Source organism: Aptenodytes forsteri, unplaced genomic scaffold, assembly GCF_000699145.1.
Source record: "Aptenodytes forsteri isolate BGI_AS27 unplaced genomic scaffold, ASM69914v1 Scaffold118, whole genome shotgun sequence".
Classification (NCBI taxonomy): domain Eukaryota; kingdom Metazoa; phylum Chordata; class Aves; order Sphenisciformes; family Spheniscidae; genus Aptenodytes; species Aptenodytes forsteri.
Window position 1 is genome coordinate 1,629,115 of NW_008795859.1, and position 18,411 is coordinate 1,647,525.

General features: G+C 49.4%; 1 protein-coding gene across 1 annotated transcript; it reads right to left on the reverse strand.

Moving 5' to 3' along the window:
- Positions 1-1,222: 1,222 nt before the first annotated feature.
- On the reverse strand, positions 1,223-7,800 carry LRRC43 (leucine rich repeat containing 43). The gene is made up of 11 exons (XM_019473267.1): positions 7,705-7,800; positions 7,338-7,613; positions 6,939-7,049; positions 6,661-6,800; positions 5,835-6,073; positions 4,885-5,063; positions 4,360-4,483; positions 4,001-4,140; positions 3,750-3,839; positions 3,260-3,463; positions 1,223-1,285 (listed from the first exon to the last, which is right to left on the reverse strand). The coding sequence occupies exons 1-11, from the start codon at positions 7,798-7,800 to the stop codon at positions 1,223-1,225; spliced, it is 1,662 nt and encodes a 553-aa protein (XP_019328812.1).
- Between the last annotated feature and the right edge of the window lie 10,611 nt (positions 7,801-18,411).

Consider the following 18,411-nt stretch of genomic DNA (forward strand, 5'->3'; position numbering starts at 1 on the left):
ACAGCCCCCCCTGCACGCCGCAGGCTGCACAGCCCCCCCTGCACGCCGCAGGCTGCACAGCCCACCCTGCACGCCGCACGCCAGCCCCTGCACGCTGCAGCTCCTGCAGAAGCTCGGCAGCAGCCCCAGACAACCACGAGCCCCGTGGCAAGTCCCGGCCCTGGCGATTCAGCTGAACCAGCATCGACGCGGCGTCCACGTGGGTTTTATTTCCCGCTCACTCTTCTGCTACCGACGCGTTACTGAGCCTTCCCCACTGCCATGGCCACGCTCTCCTGGCGCTGGGTACCGGCTGCCGAGGGCCACTGAAGCAGCTGCATCTGGAATTGAACTGTCAGTGGCACCGGCTGGAGCCCTCGACCCTCCTCCACTTCAGCAGAGTCTTTGTTTTTTCTTTTTCCTGTGGAAAGAAGTAAATCTGTCACTGTCTTGACAGAGTAAATCACCCTAAAACCAGTAGTGCTCAGGGGGGGGAATCCCCACCGCGTTAGCACTGACTTCGGGCCTTGAGGGAAAATCTATTTGAATATGACTTTGGGTAAGAAGCCCAAAAAGCATCTTTAAGCAGGCAATCGATCTGGGTGCGACTTTGCTTTTTTTTGTTAAACTCCTCTATAATTCCTAGGAAAAAAGAAAGGTGCAGAAAGAAATAATTTCAAGGATCCTGGAAAATCAAGTGTGGGATAAAATGAGACCTACGTGAGACTACTTCCGAAGGCATCCTTCAGCGTCTGGGCAAATTGTTTGCTCAAGACAAAGCTTGCTGCCTTTCCTCTTTGAGCCGTCTGGAAGGGATCCCAATTCCTCTGAGAGGACTTATTATTTGTGTGCATTTGCCTACTGAGGGATGCAAATCAGCCTCAGCTCCCAGCTGTGAGAGTGCTGGTCCCTACGCAGCCTCGCTGGATGCACGGCTGCAGCGGAGCAAGGGCTGGGAGCCGTCCCCCATGCCTCGGAGCATGGCCACTGCCGCAGCTCCAAGGTGGTACCCAGGTGACGAGCAAGTGCCAAACGACCACGGTGCGATTCGGTGACTCATGGAGCAGCCAGGGCTTGCAGACACTGCGTGCGGCGGCACTTGAGCAGCCCACCTGCCTCCCCGGCCATGTTTGCCACCCCGACTGCAACCGGGGTGTACTTGTGAGTCATGAGTCACAGTGGTATGCACGGCCGTGGGACGCTGCCGGCACTGGGTGTAGCAAGTTGTGGGGGCAGCTGATTTTTAGGCACTATCTTTTTGAAATATGCACTCAGTGGCCTTGCTGTGCAGCCGGCCAGCCTCCACCTGCACAGGCATAAGGGGACACCAAATTAAGCACGAGTCTCTAATCTCTCTGGGTTTCCTGCATCAGCAGTGGCTTTCTGTGCACCCAACACCATCTCCGGCCACACAACCCCCTGCAGAAAGGGTTCATTCTCGCTCAAGCTGAAGGGAAGACCTCCTTGCATGCACACTGACCACAGGCACTGGGGTGGAAAGGAAATAAAAAACATCACTGCTAAACTTCAGTTGTTTGACAGCAGCTCCCTGCTTCAGCAGCAGTCTGACCATATAATGCAAATACACATCTTCTTGTGGGGAACAATAATTCAAGGAGTTTTTTCTTCTTTTCAGGTAGCTGGGAAGGCCACCAGGCTTCCTCGAGTGCAGACACAGCCTAGGACTGCAGGGCTCTGAGATCCTCCCTGAAGATGGGGACAGGGCACGGAAAAGCATCCTGGAGCTCTTGGGGAAGGGGGTTAATTGCTCTCTGAAATTAGTGACTAAATCTGGTGCCAGAGTGAGGACACGAGGCTCCTTTGGTAGCTCCAAGTGGCGCTGCGGAGGTCTGGCCCGCTCCATGCTCTCCTCGACTCATGAGCAGGTTTTCAGCATCGCCCCGCCACCCCTTCCCTCCCCCACTTCCTCCTGCTCTTGCATTACCCCTCCGATGTGCTGGCACTGCTCTTTTTGTAGTCAAAACAAGATTGCTGGAATAATAACCTGCAAGAGGCAGGGTGAGGTTTGTCTCCAGCAGTTTAAGCAATGCTGCTGGCTGAGTAGACCGTGAGCTCTGGCACTGGGGAGGCAGGGGACACCCGTCAGGGGTCAGGGTGGTCTCCTCATGGGTGACAGCAAACTGGGGTCTGTTCCTGGCCCCACCATGGGCTGGCTGGGGCACCTGGGGCTCTCTGTGCATCTCATCTCTAAACCAGAAAGAGCAATAATCACCTCTGCAAAGTGCTTTGAGATCCGAGTTGGAAATGGATGAGGACCTTATTATGCACCCCAGACAGCACTCCCCCCAGCTGCCTGCGCTGGTCCATGCCACCGGCCACATTTGGCAGCCGACACAATGGGCAGCACATCTCTCACCCAAAAATCTGCTTTGCCCTTCTCCCCTGGCACACAGAGCTGGTAGGTGTGTGTCGCTCCCAGGACAGCCAGCAGCCCACCCTCGGTGCTTGTTCAGACACTGATTCAACAAGGTGTCTGGGCGTGAGTCTAACCCTACAGCCCCCGCAGTCAATGGATGTATTCACAGCCCGAAGCTCAGGATGTGAGTAGGCGCCCTGCTTGGCAGAGCTGGCAGGGTGGTGGGGACCTGCGGCTGCCTCCCAGCCGGTCACCACTGGTGTTTGCTCTCGCTCGCGCCACCCTCCGCCCAGCCAGCTCCAGTCTCCGTCACCTTTGGCAGACGCTGTGGTTTTCTGGCTGGCCTGACTTTCTCTCTCTGCTTTTGGTTTTTTGCTCTTGTCTTTGCCTTTTTTCCTGTCCTGCGGAGAAAGATGTTTCCATAGTTAGGCTGTGTTGAAATTCACTGCCCGCATTCAGTCTTGTGACAGCCATCGCCCTCTGGGTTCTGTCGCCGGGAGGAGCACAGTGGCGGGGCTGCTTGGAGAAGAGAATCTAGGAAATAGAAAGTGTCAGTGCAGCCAGTGCGTGTTGCCGTGCCGAGAGAGAGAGCATCAGAGGAAGCACGAGTGGTTGCTTTCACGTTCTCAGATGGAAGAATAAACTCATCTATTTTCTTAATCTTGGCCTATAAAAAGTAGCAGTACTCATTGCTAATATCAACATTAAATAATGATACCAGCAGTGATGGATGGTGCTCAGGCAGGATTATTTCAGCCCCATTTTATGGTGAGGAGAACTGAGGGATGGTCGGGAGGGATTCCTGGGCTAGCTGGAGGGCAGGACGTGCTGAACCGCAGCCTGCAGCGCTGCCCGTCCCTGGCAGCCCTGCATCACCGCCCTGCCCCAGGACACACTCCTTACCTTCTCCTCCAGACTTGGTGGCTGCAGCGGCTGCTCAGTGATCAGGATCCCAAAGTCACACACAGTTGCCACCAGGTTCTCGGTGGCCAGCAGGGTCTCCAGGGTCACCCTCCTGGTGCCCAGGGTCCTCCGAATGGGAGGGTCGCTGCGGAGTTCACATGGCTTCTCCTTCTTCTTTTTCTGCTTGTCCCTGGGCACAGGAACCTGCAGGGCACCAGCACGGGGACAAGCCTTGGCAGAAGGTTGGGGTCCCTTTATCAGATAGCAAGCAACCCCAACCCAGCCCCTTGCCCACCACTGCATCCAGACCGAGATGTGTGTAAAACCACCACTGCCTTCCTCCCATAGCAAGGGGGGACTTTGACGAGAGGTTTGGGATGGAGGGGAGATTCTCTGACACACCAAACTGGCCCAGAAGGGCCCTCGTTCCCCCATCATTATTTTTGCAGCTGAGCTGGTGTTTGGACATCATCCTCTCCCAGCATCCTACCTTGGCATCGTCCTTCTGCAGCCCCCATCTTGCCTTGCCCTTCGTGCCTGCATTTTCTTCTGGATCAGCATCGACAGGCCATGAGAGCACCTGCCCAGAGAGAGGAGGTGGTGCTGCAGGGGCTGGGACGCCCGAGGACCCTGGTCCAGGGTCATTGCCATCCCGGGCTGCCTCCCAGAGGGAACACAATACAGAGCTGCGGGCCTCCCAGCAGCTCTTTCCCCTTTCATCCAGCTCTGCCACACACTCACCTTCTCCTCCATGACCGAGACGATTGTTCCAGACGCCAGGTAGGACTTCAGCCCCACTAAGTCCTTGGCAGTGTGCTCCTTCCTGTAGCTGCAGTCGATGGTGTCTGCCCAGGGCTTTCCAGGAGTGACAAAAATCTTTTCTGTGCAGGGACACAAAAAAGCTCTGAGGAGAGACCTCTCTTTCCCGAGGACAGGAAGGACCCCCAGGACATGAGCAGTGCCAATTCATTATCTGTTGGTCTCAGTAACAGCCCAGCTGCAGCTGATGCTGCGAGGGATGTCCCGATGCCACCACATGCCAGGAAGAGCCATAAACCTGCCCTGAGCAGTGGGGCAGGGGATTTATAATTCCTCATTACCAGAGTGGGCCTTGGGATCCTCCATGGCTGCGGGCTCCTGCTGGCCCTTTGTTTCCTTCGTGTTCCCAGCAGAGCTGTCCACATCCAGGGTGGCCACCACAGGATGCTGATGGATTTTTGTTACCTGGAACAGAGAGGAATCTCTTGGCAGGGCACGCCTGGTTGTGTTTGCATCAGGACCAGGGGGCAGAGCTGCCTCCGAAATCCCATTCCCCAGCCCACCCCCATCATGGGAAGAAGGGGCACCAGCGCCAGGGAATGGGTCTGCCGCAGTCAGCGGGAGGGGGGAGCTGTGAATGCACGCCCACATGCAGAGCAGTGCTGGGCTCCCCGAGAGTGACAGGGAATGTGGCCAGCAGGAACTTGTCCTGCCAGATGTGGCCATGCGTGAATTCTGTCCCCAGTACTGCTGCTGCCCGCATCAGGTTCATTACGAACGGTCTCGCTCAGCAGCCTGGAGGTGAAGTCCCCCTTGCTGTGGCCTGACACTGCCTGTTGCTTTCAAGATCTCAATTAAGCACAAACCTCAGTGCTGCTACCGTCCTCGATCTCCTCTCCCTCTGCAAACTTGTACATCACACAGTAGCTGTAGGTGATCACCGGAGCCTCGGAGCCAACCTCCAGCAGCTGACGAGCACTGGGATCAGGGACTCCCTTGATTTCCCCAATGCTCACAACCACTCGTGCTTCGCTTCTGATCAGCTCTAAAAGGCAGACAATCTTGCTATGAAGCTGCAGCGTGCTCCTTCCAGAGCAAGGAAGGCACAGAGCAAGCGGAAACCTCCAGGATGCCCTGTCCTACCACCTGGCATCCCCCCCTTCCACCCTGTGCTAACGCTGTGACAAGCCACTGCCACATGGGGTCACTCCAAAGCCACGCAAACGTCTCCTGGCTTGGTTGCTTTGCCTCCCTGGTTAACATTTTAGATTTCAAACAGCACATCCAGCACATAAACTCATTGAGCAGGGGCCATCAAGAAGGGCTTCCCACCCCCGGGTGTCCCCAGCCCCCTGCTCTCATCCCAGTCGGGGATGTGTCACGCTGCAGAGGTGGCACTGCTTCGTGCTGACAGTGCAGCACCCATGTGAGCATCTTCCCCAGTGGAGAAGTTTCTCTTTCAGAAGCTCAAGAGGGAAACGCATGGTCTGAAACCAGACGGTGTCTAGGAAGCAAAGATGGGGGCAGGCCATGACACCGAGGCAGTGCTAGGATTAGGTTGTTCTTGCAATCTTTGGACCTGACTGAGGCTAAAACTACCTCGATTGTAATTACACTGCTGCAAGGTCCTCTGCCTGTCTCCCCACTTGTAATAGTGAGGTAAAAAGGCACAGAGAAAGATCTCCATTTGAGGAGAGGCAAGAAGGAAGTCAATGCTGGATCCGGAGTTTGCCCTGAGGAGTCCTAGCTCAACCACAATGAAACCACCTCCTGAATCAGGGGGTCAGCACGGACAGATTCAAAGGCAAAGGCTCACCTGGCTGCCTCGACAAACCGTGGAACTGGTGCCTCTCGTCAGGCCCTATGTGGACGTCATCGAGGATGGAGAGCTTGGGCAGGCTGTCCACAAGGAAGCCTCTGTAAGTGGGAATGAGAGCCAGTGGGTTCCCTTGGAGCACCAGGACGCGGAGCTTCTGCAGACTGGACAGTTGGGAGACCAGCCCCAGCAGATCCGTGAAGTTGTTAAAGCTCAGGTCAAGGGAGACAAGATTTGGCCTAAGGAGAGAACCCAGAGAAGAAGGTTAGGCAAACAGTACCCATCTGAGGATAGAGAGCTACTGCCCTGGGTCAAAAAAAGAAACAAAAATGTGTTTCCCCAGCACAAACTGGGTCAAACTGGAGAATCCAATGGTACAATCTCAAGAGGTCAATTCCAAATTCCTGAGCCATTGCCAGTCTGCCCCACAACTCAAAACCATGTTCCTTTAGCATCCATTAACCATCCCACTGCATCATTTGGTGACGCAGCCTCAGCTTTAGATCCTTCCCAGGGCAGACTCCCAGCAGGGGCTTTGGGAAGGGCATGGAAAGAGGAAGCTGCCCAGGGACAGGGTGTCAAGGCAGTTCCCCAGATGATCTCCCCGTTCCACACCTTGGCCACAGATCAAGACACCCTCTAAGCATGAGAGAGAAGACAGCGAACAGAGACAGAGCACTCTGCACCAGCGTTGGACACAGAGCAAAGAAACAACTCTGCTGAAGGGCTGTAATTTCTTAACATGGGCCACCTTGATGGCTTGAGGTCATCTGTTCATATCTGCCCACCTCCCTTTCAGGAGCCCACATTCAGCCTGTGGCGTTACCAGAAGTCTGCAGTGAGGTACTTGTCCTGCGAAGGGCCACACAGCCTGTTGTATCCCAGCCCCAAGTGCTGCAGCTCCGGAGGAGGCTGAGCGCATAGGTCCTGCAGATCAGCCACAGCGTTGCAGCAGAGCTCCAGGACCTGCCTGGGACAGAGGGAACAACAAACACCCTTTGCAATGAGCCACTGCTGCCACTCCTTCGAGTTGCTTGGCCCGTGCTGCGTTCCCAGATGGGACCTCCTTCCCCGTCCTGCCGTTGCAAGGCACTGCTCGCTCACCTTCAGCGTCCGGGGCAGGTTGGCCAAGGTTATGCTGCTGATCTGGTTGGCACTGAGGATGAGCTCCTCCAGCTGCTGTAACTGTAACAGACCGTCGTCGACCTCCTCCACCTGCGAAGAGATAGGTTTGGCCAACATGCTCAGGGAGCCACCTCGTGGCCAAGGTGACATGGACATGTAGTGTTGATCCATGTGACATACGTGTAACACAGATTAGTGCAACACACTGGGTGGGGGAGCCAGCAGCTCTACCCCAGCTACAGCTTCCCCAGTGGCACCTGGGAAGACCCTGGGATGGGGAAGGCATCCTTTTCCCAGGATGTTTTCCCTCCCGACAGGAAGATGTGGTTTCCTGGCCTGGAGATGGGTAGCTTTACAGGCACCAGACGCTGCACTTACTCCCTTGCCAACGATCCGCAGGGAACTGAGGACCTGGAAGATGCGGGAGCCACGGACGAGCTCGGGTGCCAGCACGGCCATTTCCCGCAGGTGCTGGTCCTGGGGGCTGCAGTCCGTCGGCAGGGCCCAGGGGCTGTGCCAGTCGCTCAGCAGCTCCATCAGCGCCTCGGGGCTCTCGTCACCCAGCGGCATGGCCTCCTCCTGCCCGGCTGGGTCTGCCCCCAGCCCTGGCTGGCCTTCGCGGGGTCTCGTGCATGCATCGAAGCGGGATTTATTCTGCAGAGAGGGAGAGGGGGGAAGCAGTGACAGCCCTGCAGACCGCAGACCCCCTGCCACATCCCATGGCTGTGCCCCCCTGGCCCCCTACCCAGCTGCCAAGGCCACAGGGGAAGTCCTGCAGACCCAGGTGCCGCAGGTGCTCCCAAAAAGCAGCCGAGACGCTGCAGCGTCCTGGTGCTGCCATCCAGCCCCAGCCCGGCAGGGAATTCCCTGGCTGGGAGGCACGCGTCCCCGTTGCTAGGAGATGGCAGGGACGCGGACACCCTGGGGACCGGGGACCAAGCCCTGCAAGCCAGGCCGCGGAGCGAGCCTGGGACAGCACTGAGCTCCCCAGGCTGGGAATAAATCCCTGGTTTTCTGGATCTCCCCCTGGGTTCTGGGGCTGCTTCCCACCAGGGAAAGAGCGGGCGGCCTTGTGCAGCATTTGCAGGGTGCAGCGTCAGCCCTGTCCCCTGGCCAAGGGCCTGTTGCATGGCATTTGCCATTTCACTTATCTACATCCTGAGTGTCACTCAAGTTTCAGGGAGGAAGCAGTCAGGTTCTCAGTTAGCTGTAAAAATGCTGCTGTTCATCCGCGTGGAGGGTGCCGCCACCACAGCAGCGCAAGGCCATCGGAAAACAAAGTTCACAGCTAAAAATACCGGCTCCTACACTTGGAAAAAATAGATGAGCCCCAGGAACAAAAGCCACAGCTCTGTCTCAGGTCAGATACAGGTCTCTGCACTCTGAGGTTTATTTGCTTTTTCCAGTGATAGGTGTTGAGGCAATGGCTACAAATTCCATTTTAGGGAGCCTACAGAGCAGCATGTGTCAGCAAAACTTCACTAAATGAATTGCAGATGCTCTGTGGCATCTGGCAGTTACGTGGTGGAAAGCTGAACTTCCACTTGGGTTGGGTTTTACAGGACGGATGCCGATCTGCTCCCTTATCAGCTCAGCAGCTTATCACAGCTGCGTACAGCTAGCATGTGCAGAGCATGCACATGCCGAGAGAGAGTTGCATGCCATGGAGTGGAATAACCAGGCAAACTGCTATCCTCAGCTCAGTAGAAAATGAAGTCAAATCTTCTAAAAATCTTTGAAAAAGCATTACCAGTGGTTGAATCGTGTTTCGTGGAAAAGCCAAGCTGTAAGAATGCTGGTTCTTTTATTTGTATCACTGTTACAAATAACTGGGCCCCATCGCCATTGGTGCTGCACAGAGATGTTCCCTGCTCTTGGAGGAAGACTGGCTGCGATTCCTTGTCTGTCCTCCCTGGCTGTACCTGTCTGGGGCAGCTGGAAGGGGACTGGCAGTGGCCGATGCCCAATGGTGTCTTGTATGTGCAAGCTCACGCACCTTCCACACATCTTGCAATGCGCTGTGGGGCACTAACCAGCTGCATCTGTCTTTTTTGGTGCTTCCAAACAAGCACCCTTCTACCTGAAAGGAGCCATCTGTACCCATCATTGTCTTTGTAGGGATGTTCCTAAAGAACACCCTGCACAGAGAAACATATCTCTCTCTCTCCATTTTACCCCCAAATAATAATAAAAACCTCAAATAAAAAAAGCGTCTGCCAGAACTGTCCTTTTCTGGTCCTTCTCCAGCACTCTGCTGTACTGTCTGCTGCCTCATGCCGTAGGCCATGATAACTCATTCTTTTTCTTTGCGTTATTTAGCACCTGGGAACATGGGTGATGCAAGAAGAAATGCTTCCCTGTGGGATGGCTGCATCCCTCTGCTTGGCCGTCCGGGGTTCCCTCGCAGCACGTGGCAGAACCACGTTCAGTTTGTGAATCTCCATTATTGTGGCTTCAAGCAAACAACAGAGGCCTGATGTTACAGGCTGGTGGGACTCGAGTGCGACATGGTACGGGGGAAATGTCCGTTCCCATTTCAATCTCTGGGAATCATTTCAGCCTGGAGAACAGTCCTTGTACCAGTCCCAGGCGCTTCAGAGGAGTTCATGCACACACCAAGCTTTTTATTTTCAGAGACAGATTATTTCACATGGAAAAGAGAACTGACTATTTTGACACCAAGCTGTTTTCTTGAAAGTTTTCTGGTGGCTTGACAAACGTTCATCTTTCAATCTATCCCTGTGTTTCAGGCATATCTTTTATCACAGAGGTGGGAAGCACAAGCGTGTATGTGTCACTTTGCATTTTCACAAAGGTATGCTCATAGGGGCTTCCTCTGCCCTCCTTTCTGTCCTGAACTATCAGCAGCTCTGCAGGTCCTCTTCCGATCACAGCCTCATACTTGTAAATCCTAGAAACAATTTTTCTGTTTTGGCATGTATGAGAATTTCCTGCATTTAGTTACTGGAAATGGAAAATAGCCTCAGGGGAGTTAGAGAGAAGGGTGACAGAGATGGGGAGGTGGGATCCTGGACATCCTCTGCTGGATTACGTGAGGAGGTCACACCTCGGGGAGAGGGTCTTACAGACATCCAGCAAAAGGATATATATGTTGACCTGGAGGCCTGACCTGGCTTGCACACAAGCCCCTCATGGCTTTTTCACTGCCAGCTTTAGCCCACTGACCTGCAGGAGAAGGTTGCTGGCTTTGGGCACCAATGATGTGCTTGCATGCTTCAACCGTGTTTTTAAAAAAAACAACAGCGTTTACGTTCTAAAGCCCACATTTTGGAGAGCCCAAGGATTTAGATGGGATGTCTAAGCCAAGCGTCCCGAACTCCTAGTCAAACAGATGATACGGGACACCATCTGTGTCAGTCTGAAACTGCACCTAGATCACAATCAGTGAAGACGCATTTGAAGCAACTTTTGATGTAATCTTTCAAAAAAGAAAAAAACCCAAACTATCACCCACAAAAAAAAAACCATGGAGGAGCCGCTGACGCAAAACTCCACGGTATTTAAATGCAGCTTGGCTGTCCACATCTACACCACTCCAGGCAACCGGCAGCTTGAACACCAACATCCAGCAAGCTTTCGGCCAAGTCAGCTGCTCTCCAGGCCCGCCATGAAACGCCGAGCAGGTGGGTGCGACTTAACCTTGCTACATGTTGTAAGATTGCATTGGTTGATGTTCATCACTAGCTCAGCCACTTAATATCGATACGCTTTAGAAATTTAGCACGCTGCACAAAACCAGGAAGTTTTGCAAAAATGATGTAGAGGCTTGAGACTAATCGTTGTATTCTTTGGGTTTTTTTTCTTTCCCCTCTTCATTTGAATGCAGAGATCAACAGGTTTGCAATCTTCCTCTTCTGTTCACTGGTTCCTTTGGGCTCCTTGGCACCAACAGCCACCTCAGAAGAAAGCAAATCTACTACAGGACAGAGACAGAAGCGTTTTATTACCAGAATAAAGCCCTTAGCATCAGTGATAGAAAAGCAAGTGACTGACTTGTTTAAAAACTACGTAAGTGTACTATTTTGCATTTGCTGTGCCTATGTCTGTGGAGGAATCTCTTGAATTATTATAAAACACTAGAAAGACCACCAGGAAAGAAATTTTTGGGTTAGAACCTAAAATAGTCTCTTCTCTGTATTCCATGCAAGAAGGAAAGCATATACAGTGCATTATTTTAAGGCAGAGTTGGAGCAATGTCTAGGACAGCTGGGGAAAGCTTGGGCAACTGTACTTCAGCTAACTGCTAGCTGTGAACTTCCAGACTAAATGCATTGCTCTTTCTCGGTCTCCCGAGTCACGCTAGGCTTGAAGCAGGCATCTTTTTGGATGAAACTGGTCAGACCACTGGAAAAAAGGAGAGAATTGCCTTGCTCTTCGGTCTGATCCTAGTACTAGAGCAGTCAGGAGCACTTCTGCCGAAAATCCTGCTCAGCCTGCCGTTCCTTGGAGATGGTAAAATGTGCACTGAACTTAAGTGTCAATATTTCAGACAAATTTCAATTCCTGGGAATGTGTTCCCAAGAGTACGTTGATAAAAATCAGTGTAAACATTTCCCCTGAATTCATTCTTGAAATCAAAACTCTCCCTGCTGAAACAGATGAAAATACGCTCAGGTCAAAGCAAATCTCTTGCATGAGTAAATTTTGCCCATATGGCAAAGTAAAAAAGAAAACGAAAAGACTTAAAAAAGCTGAAAACGAAGCCAAGCAGGCTATTAAGATAGAAAGTACTGCACAATCATAGCCACAGATAGCGTGCAATACCTACTCGATAAAAGGAGCGTAGGTGTTAATACAGCTATTGAACAATAACAAAAAAACCCCCAAGCATACACAAACTGAAAGACAGGTGTGTATGTGCCTAGACATTCAAACGTGAAGCAACTACCAGGAAAGATGTAAACCAAAAGATTGATAATTTCTGTCTCCTCTTCCTCCCCTCCAGAACGAATGTAGCTCTGTAACGCGCAAAACCGTGAGCTGGTTAGCTGCCGACTTCCGAGCCAAAGACATGGTGAAGAAAATACCCGAATGTCCAGCTTTTGATGCAGACTGCTGCAGTTTCCACGTTTTTTACGACATTTTGCGAAACGTGAGAAGCGATATAGAATCAATGTGTGGTAAGAATGTAACTCAGTTGGTTGATGCAAACATCAATCAGCTAAATGTGACACTGAGTGAACGAGCTGCGCTTTACACCTGCAAGAACAAGGACCTTCCGCAGATGGATCATAGCCAGGTCCAGAACATGGAAACAGCAGAGAAGAAGTCGTACATCTGGTGGGTTTTACAGAAATATGAACAATTCATGCAAAATACAACAAAAATGTACTCTTCAGCAGAAATGTAATATGCCAGGGTGAAAAAATAACTTTAAGATACTAGAGGCTCGACTAAACGTGTAGTATGTGATCAGTTTGATGCCAGGAACAACATTGATAATGTTCTTGCTATTCTACATATTATAACTATATAATCTAGTTTAATTTAATGTTTAAAGGACTAATGTCTTAAGTTATTGATCGTATTTATTATAAAACTATTATTTATACTGTTTTATTTGCAACAGCATCAAAAAAGGATGGACTAAAGTAAGTCAGGGTGATTTAATTAACCAATCATGACACAAATAAGCAAACAGGAAAGCATGATTTCAGTAATTTAATGTTATTTATATCTTGCAATTATTTTTAAAAAAAGTTGATTGTCAGTAGACTGATTTTGTACTTCTCTCTCTGCCAGTGAATTGTATTTATGATTTTATATAATACATCTATTTTTTATAAATTATTTAAGCAATTACATAGTTTATATATATTTATTCAGATTTTTAACTTTTATATTTTAATACTGAAAGGGATTAATGATATATTTACTACTTAGTAGGTGAATGGTTTTACTCATTTTCTGTCATTATGTTTGGATAGAACCTGGAATTTAATTAAAATGAGATTAAATAAAACTAATATTGCTGAATTCTCTTTTTACTACGTAATTCTTTTTTACAATATTTTTTGCACTGGAAACTTAGTGTTTTGTTAAACAGCAAATTGAACTAGTTGTTTCTGGTCCGTATGTTAAAGATACTAGAAACAGCACATATCCTCCTTTCCCATCCATTTTTATTCATAGACGTGAAGCAGTTTTGTTTCTTAAGTTCCTAACTGGTTTCTTGTTTGGGTGCACCAGTGGGTAAGTTGTTTTCTAATCAGCCCCCGCTTCTGAAGGTTGAATTATTGTGGCTTCTGCAACACAGCTCCAGAGTCCGGTTTAGATTTACACGTTTTCATGGTTCACGGCCAGCACCAGCTCTGCTGAAAACATGCTGGATTAGCTCAGACACAACCACCGCACCGAAACGTGGCCGAGCTAATTATCGCTCCTGGAGCTGGTAACAGAGCAAAGGCACTCAAATGGTCTAGGAGCAATAGGACTCGTCATATACTTGTTTGTCCTTTATTTCGTATCAACTCCTGATTATCCCAAATAATGGGAAGGTTAATAACAATACAATGATTTTAGTCTAAATTACCATACAAAGTTCAAGCCAGTCTAAGCATTAGAATCAGTTCCAAAATTAACATTATTTATCTATAAAAAAATTGGTTCCAAAAATTAACATTATTTATCTATATTAAAAAAATAATTTGACTTGAAACGCCCACTTAAAACACAAGTAAAGGATTACTCCTCTTTCTGCTGCCATCTCCTGTGTTCATTGATGGTGGTCCATATCAGCACACAGCCCTGCGCAGGCTTGACTTTGCTCAAGAGTACTCAGATTTGTGCTCTGAATGTCCAGGGAATTGCAGCTGGATTGAGCCCCTGCATCCCAGTGGCACCGGGGCTCCTTCTCTGCGAGGCTGTGAAAAGCCCAAGAAGAGCTGGAGCAAGGGATTTTGGTACCAGTTCATCTCCTCCATCCTCCTTTCAGATCCTCTCAATGCAAAATACATTAGTGCCCCGCTCACCCTTCTGCTGTGGTGGTTCTTCAAGATGGTGCTGTTAGTGCCGATGCAGCCGTAGCTTTTCTTCCTCCCGTTGCTGGAGAACTGGCCCTGTTCTGCCCAGACTCCTCCAGGAAGAGTGGTTTCTTGACATCAACTGAGTCACTGCCAGTCCCCAAAAAGCACCGGTCTGGGGGCGGTAAAAACGTATTCTAGTTTCCTGAGAGGAACAGAGGGACCAAGCTCCTTGCTGGAGCCAAGGGAAGAATTCCTCCCAAACAGAACCAATTTCAGACACCACTATGGAGATGTCACATAGTGGTGACAGGCAGAAGGACGCGGGCAGATCTGAGACCGTTACCCTGGTTTCTGACGTTAACACAAGTAGCATGGCTCTCTCTTTGTTAGTGCCACACTGGCACACCTTGAGCTCAAAGGATGTTTTAATAAACCACCTCTCTGACCTGCGTGACCTTCGTGCAAGCACAGGGAGTCCAAAGGTGGGTATTTGCTCATGATGTCTTCTGCATCAGAAAGGCACCTGCCAGTCCTGGAAGTCTCAGTGCTAACCCCTGTGAGAAGCAGAGACGCACTGGTGGCTGGGGCACTCTCTCAAATTACTCTGCTTAGCTCCAGGTCTACCAATTTTTCCAGGGTCCAAAAGGTGCAATTTCAACCTCATATCCTTAATTTTTAATAGAGAAAGAAGAGTGAATGGAAAAGGATCACTGACTGGGGATGTGCTTATCCCCAAGGCAGAAGCAACATCTGCTGACCTCATCAGGTAGGGTCAGCAAACCACTACAAGCAGGAAGACATTTACATCCTGAGGGCTTAGACATCACCATTTCCAAAGGTTGACACAAACCACTTAAACCTTGCTGAACCAGAGGATTACACAGGGCCACTCCCTGCGGTTTCTTCTCTCATGCACATCTTTTCTTTTACCTTCTGAATATGTAAATAGCTAAATGAAAGTGTTTTCCTTGGAAAGGGAAACAGATTTCCTCAGAAGCTCAAGCAAGATGTTGAAATGCGTCAGATGGTCTGTCCCCATTCACGTCATGGGAAGAGCAACCTGAAAAAGAAAAGAGTTGTTCCTCCCCATGGGGGCACAGAACTGTACTGCCAGCCCTGCAGACTCGGCTCACCTCGAGAGTCTGAGCTCGGGCGCACAGGATGCATGCTTGAAGTAGGGAGACACAAGCTTATGCAAAACTGTGGCAAGCCGCTGTTCTCCTCACATGTCCTTGAAAGAGAACGGTGCTTTGCCACAAGCATTTGGGATGCAGCAAGGCAGATAGGCTGGCTGATACCAGAACATCAAACTTCAAAGGGCTGAGGTCAGGAAGTGATGACCAGCACCTCACTGAGGAGTCAGAATGAGAGTGTAAGCGCATGCTTAGGTAAGCGAGACAGAAACAGCAACTGCAGATAGTCTGATGCATAAAGTGACACAACTGTATCTATCACTAAAGCACTTCTGACATCTGCATTATGCTCATTTCTGCAAGCTCATATAGCAAACAGCCACTGATGTCAGATAGAGTTTATTTAGGTTCTGTAGGCAGCCTATGGATGTGTGGCTGCTCAGGTACTGTCCTTTCGTCTATCTCGATACAGTTGGTCCCCTGCCAACCTTGGGCAGATGTAGAGTCGTCTTCTTTGATAAGCTCTTCCCACTTCTCTGAGAAGATGGGGCAGCTTCAGAAAAGGGAGGGACATTGAACAGGTTAGAGTCACATGCTGGATGACTGAGCTTGGACTGCATAGCAAAGAGAAGACGTGAGAGCCAACAGTAGCCCTAATGCAGAGGTGGTTGTGTGGCTTCCTTTGCAAGAGACTCTCAGGACCTTTGCTGCCCACGCCCGAGGCAGAGTGCTCAAAAGCTCACGCTGAAGCCCAGAGATTCTCAAAAGATTACTTGAGCATTCACAGAGAGAAAGGCTCAGACAAGGCACTCTCCCAAGAGGAAAAGGCTGCCAACCCCAGACGGAACAGTGTGAGAACATCTGCAAATCCGTAGCCTTCCTGGTGCAGGATCATCAGGGCTCAGAGAAATCCTTCTCAGCCCTGGAGGGCTGGAAGTTGGGGGATACACCTGTGCCACATGGTGCATCTCTGCTGTGATAATGAGGTAGTCACCGGCAAAGCTTTCTTGACAAGCAATTCCCCATTTATCCTGATCGAAAATGAAGCTGTCGGCTTTCAAGGCCTATGAGGAATTTACTGTTGAGATGGAGGAGTCACAGATGGGTGTTGTAAGAAGTGTCAAAAGGGCAGGCAGCAGCAGGACTTAGGGATGTGATGAGTCTAATCTTTTGTGGGTTTGTTTCCATTTTGTGATGGAAAGGCGTTGGGGTTTGCGATACACACACCTTGTTCCGAGATAGGAACATGTTAAACATCTCTCTGGATGACAACAGGGACTGTTCTGTGTTTGCACACAGGGAACTTCCCCAACACCCAACTATTCATTGCCTGCCCACCTCCTGGTGACGAGCACACTCAGGAGGAAAAAGTCCTCAGGGATGAGAATATGCATAGAAGAGCTCTTGCGGGTAAATCCAGGTTTAAAAAAAAAAAAAAAAAATCTAGTGAGCATTGCTTTCTGTTCTTTCACATATAAGGAGAGCCCTGAACTGTTTGCCCATTGAAGTGCCAATTCCCTTACAGCAGTAATTTAATTAGGCATAACTTCCACAGAGCAAGTGTAGGTCCACTTTTGGCACTGTTCAAGCATTAGCAGAATCGGCCACAAAAATAAGCCATTTCAATAACTGTCTTTTGGCATATCAGCTACAGTTATACTAGCCTCACTGAAATCACCACAAAATCAGTAGTAAAGAAACAGTGCTCTCCAGCCACAGCTTCCTCCCAGAGAAGTTTGATAGAATCATTGCAGTAACATTGGCATTTGTATGCTTGGTCGAGAGTGAAGTCAGGCTGAAGTGTTGGTTTATCGCTGTTGAAATAGCACTGTTCCTCCCAGAGAGGTTTGATAGCAACGTTGCAGAAACATTGGCATTTATATGCTTGGTCAAGAGTGAAGTCAGGCTGAAGTGTTGGTTTATCGCTTTTTAAATAGCAGTGAAGAATCACTGCCTTCTACCAAAATGCTTTATGTGAGATTAAGCTAGAGATATTTAAAAAATTAAATGCAATCAGAGTAAGAAAACTGCTACACCTTCTCCTGGAACCACAGGCCTGACTCATCAAAAGTTCTCATGAGCTCTGTTACGTCAAAGCCACCAATCACAAGGATGAGATTAACCAGCATCAACTCCTGTGCAATGATTTTAAAATAGCCTCAGTCACCCAATGCTGCTTCCACTAGGCAAGAAAATCCAATATACCAATGAGGTGACAACTGAAGCATAGAGAGCTGAAGGGTCCTACCGGGGAAAAAAACAAAAATCAGTCATTAAGGGCAAAGATGAAATGCTGTTTGTTTCATTTTTTTAAATGGACTTAAGCAGCTCAATGCCTAACACTGACATCAGTTCCATGGGAATACCGTGCTATCCAGCCTCAGTGCTGCTCTGTGGAGTCCACTGTCCAGGCAGTAAGTCAGCCAAGAGCCCCAAATCCAAGCCTGCAAGAAAATAAGACCATCAGGGCTGAAGGCATTGGTGCAGCCCCTACAGGCTTAAGAGTCTTACCTTTCTTAGAGAAATACCAGGGCTACATTTGAATTACTAGCCTGTGAGAAGTAGGTGCAGAAATAAATAGATGTTTGCTTAGTTTTGCCAAAAGAGCTCGCTCTCACTGTTATCCTTAATATAATTAACAACAATAAGGGTCTGATCACTTTAGGAACACATCAGAACGTCAATACTTTTTGAAAATTATGTTATGCAAAGTGTGAAAGAGCAGGCTCACTGGTTATTTAGGGTGAAGAAACATGTACACTCTGCAGACACCTAGACTTGTGGAGATGGTACTTTAGCCCACCTGTTCATTCCCAGTCTCTAAGCTGCTTCAGTGAAGGGGAGCGGAGTTGACTACAGAGGGTAATTTTCAATTTTTGCTAATCTGGCTAACACTTACTCTGGTGAGACAGAGAACAACCCAGCACAGAGCAAATACAGCCTGGTGGCCAATGCATGAGAAAAAAAAAATCACTTGTAAACTCCAAGTAAGCTCAGAGTGAGTTAATTCTTTCAGTCAAAAAGGGCCCAAGGGGCACCAAGTTTCTTAAAAGGAGTCCAAGCTTCAGAAGCTCAACAGAGGATACAAGCCTTGCAATGGGAAAGCCAAACACACAGATCCCAAAGGGGTAACTTCAGCATTGCTAATAGGGAAATGAGCTCTTGTCACTTTTCAGACTTGCAAAAAGCATGACAGGTGCTGGTCCTGGTCCAGGAACAATTCCACTTACCATTTCCCCACATCCAGTTAGAAAATAAAGGCATTACAACCAGTTTCTTCCAAAAAATAACCTTTATTGTTTTGGTTGTAAATATAAAAAAATGCATTGCACA

What these genes read in the sequence shown, in the direction of transcription:
- LRRC43 (XM_019473267.1), bottom strand. Translation starts at nt 7,800, where the DNA reads ATGGCAGCACCAGGACGCTGCAGCGTCTCGGCTGCTTTTTGGGAGCAC. An exon ending in AGGACGGTAGCAGCACTGAG is followed by an intron (nt 4,484 to 4,884) that starts GTTTGTGCTTAA and finishes TCTCTGTTCCAG; the next exon opens with GTAACAAAAATCCATCAGCA. An exon ending in GGATCCCAAGGCCCACTCTG is followed by an intron (nt 4,141 to 4,359) that starts GTAATGAGGAAT and finishes GTCCCTGCACAG; the next exon opens with AAAAGATTTTTGTCACTCCT.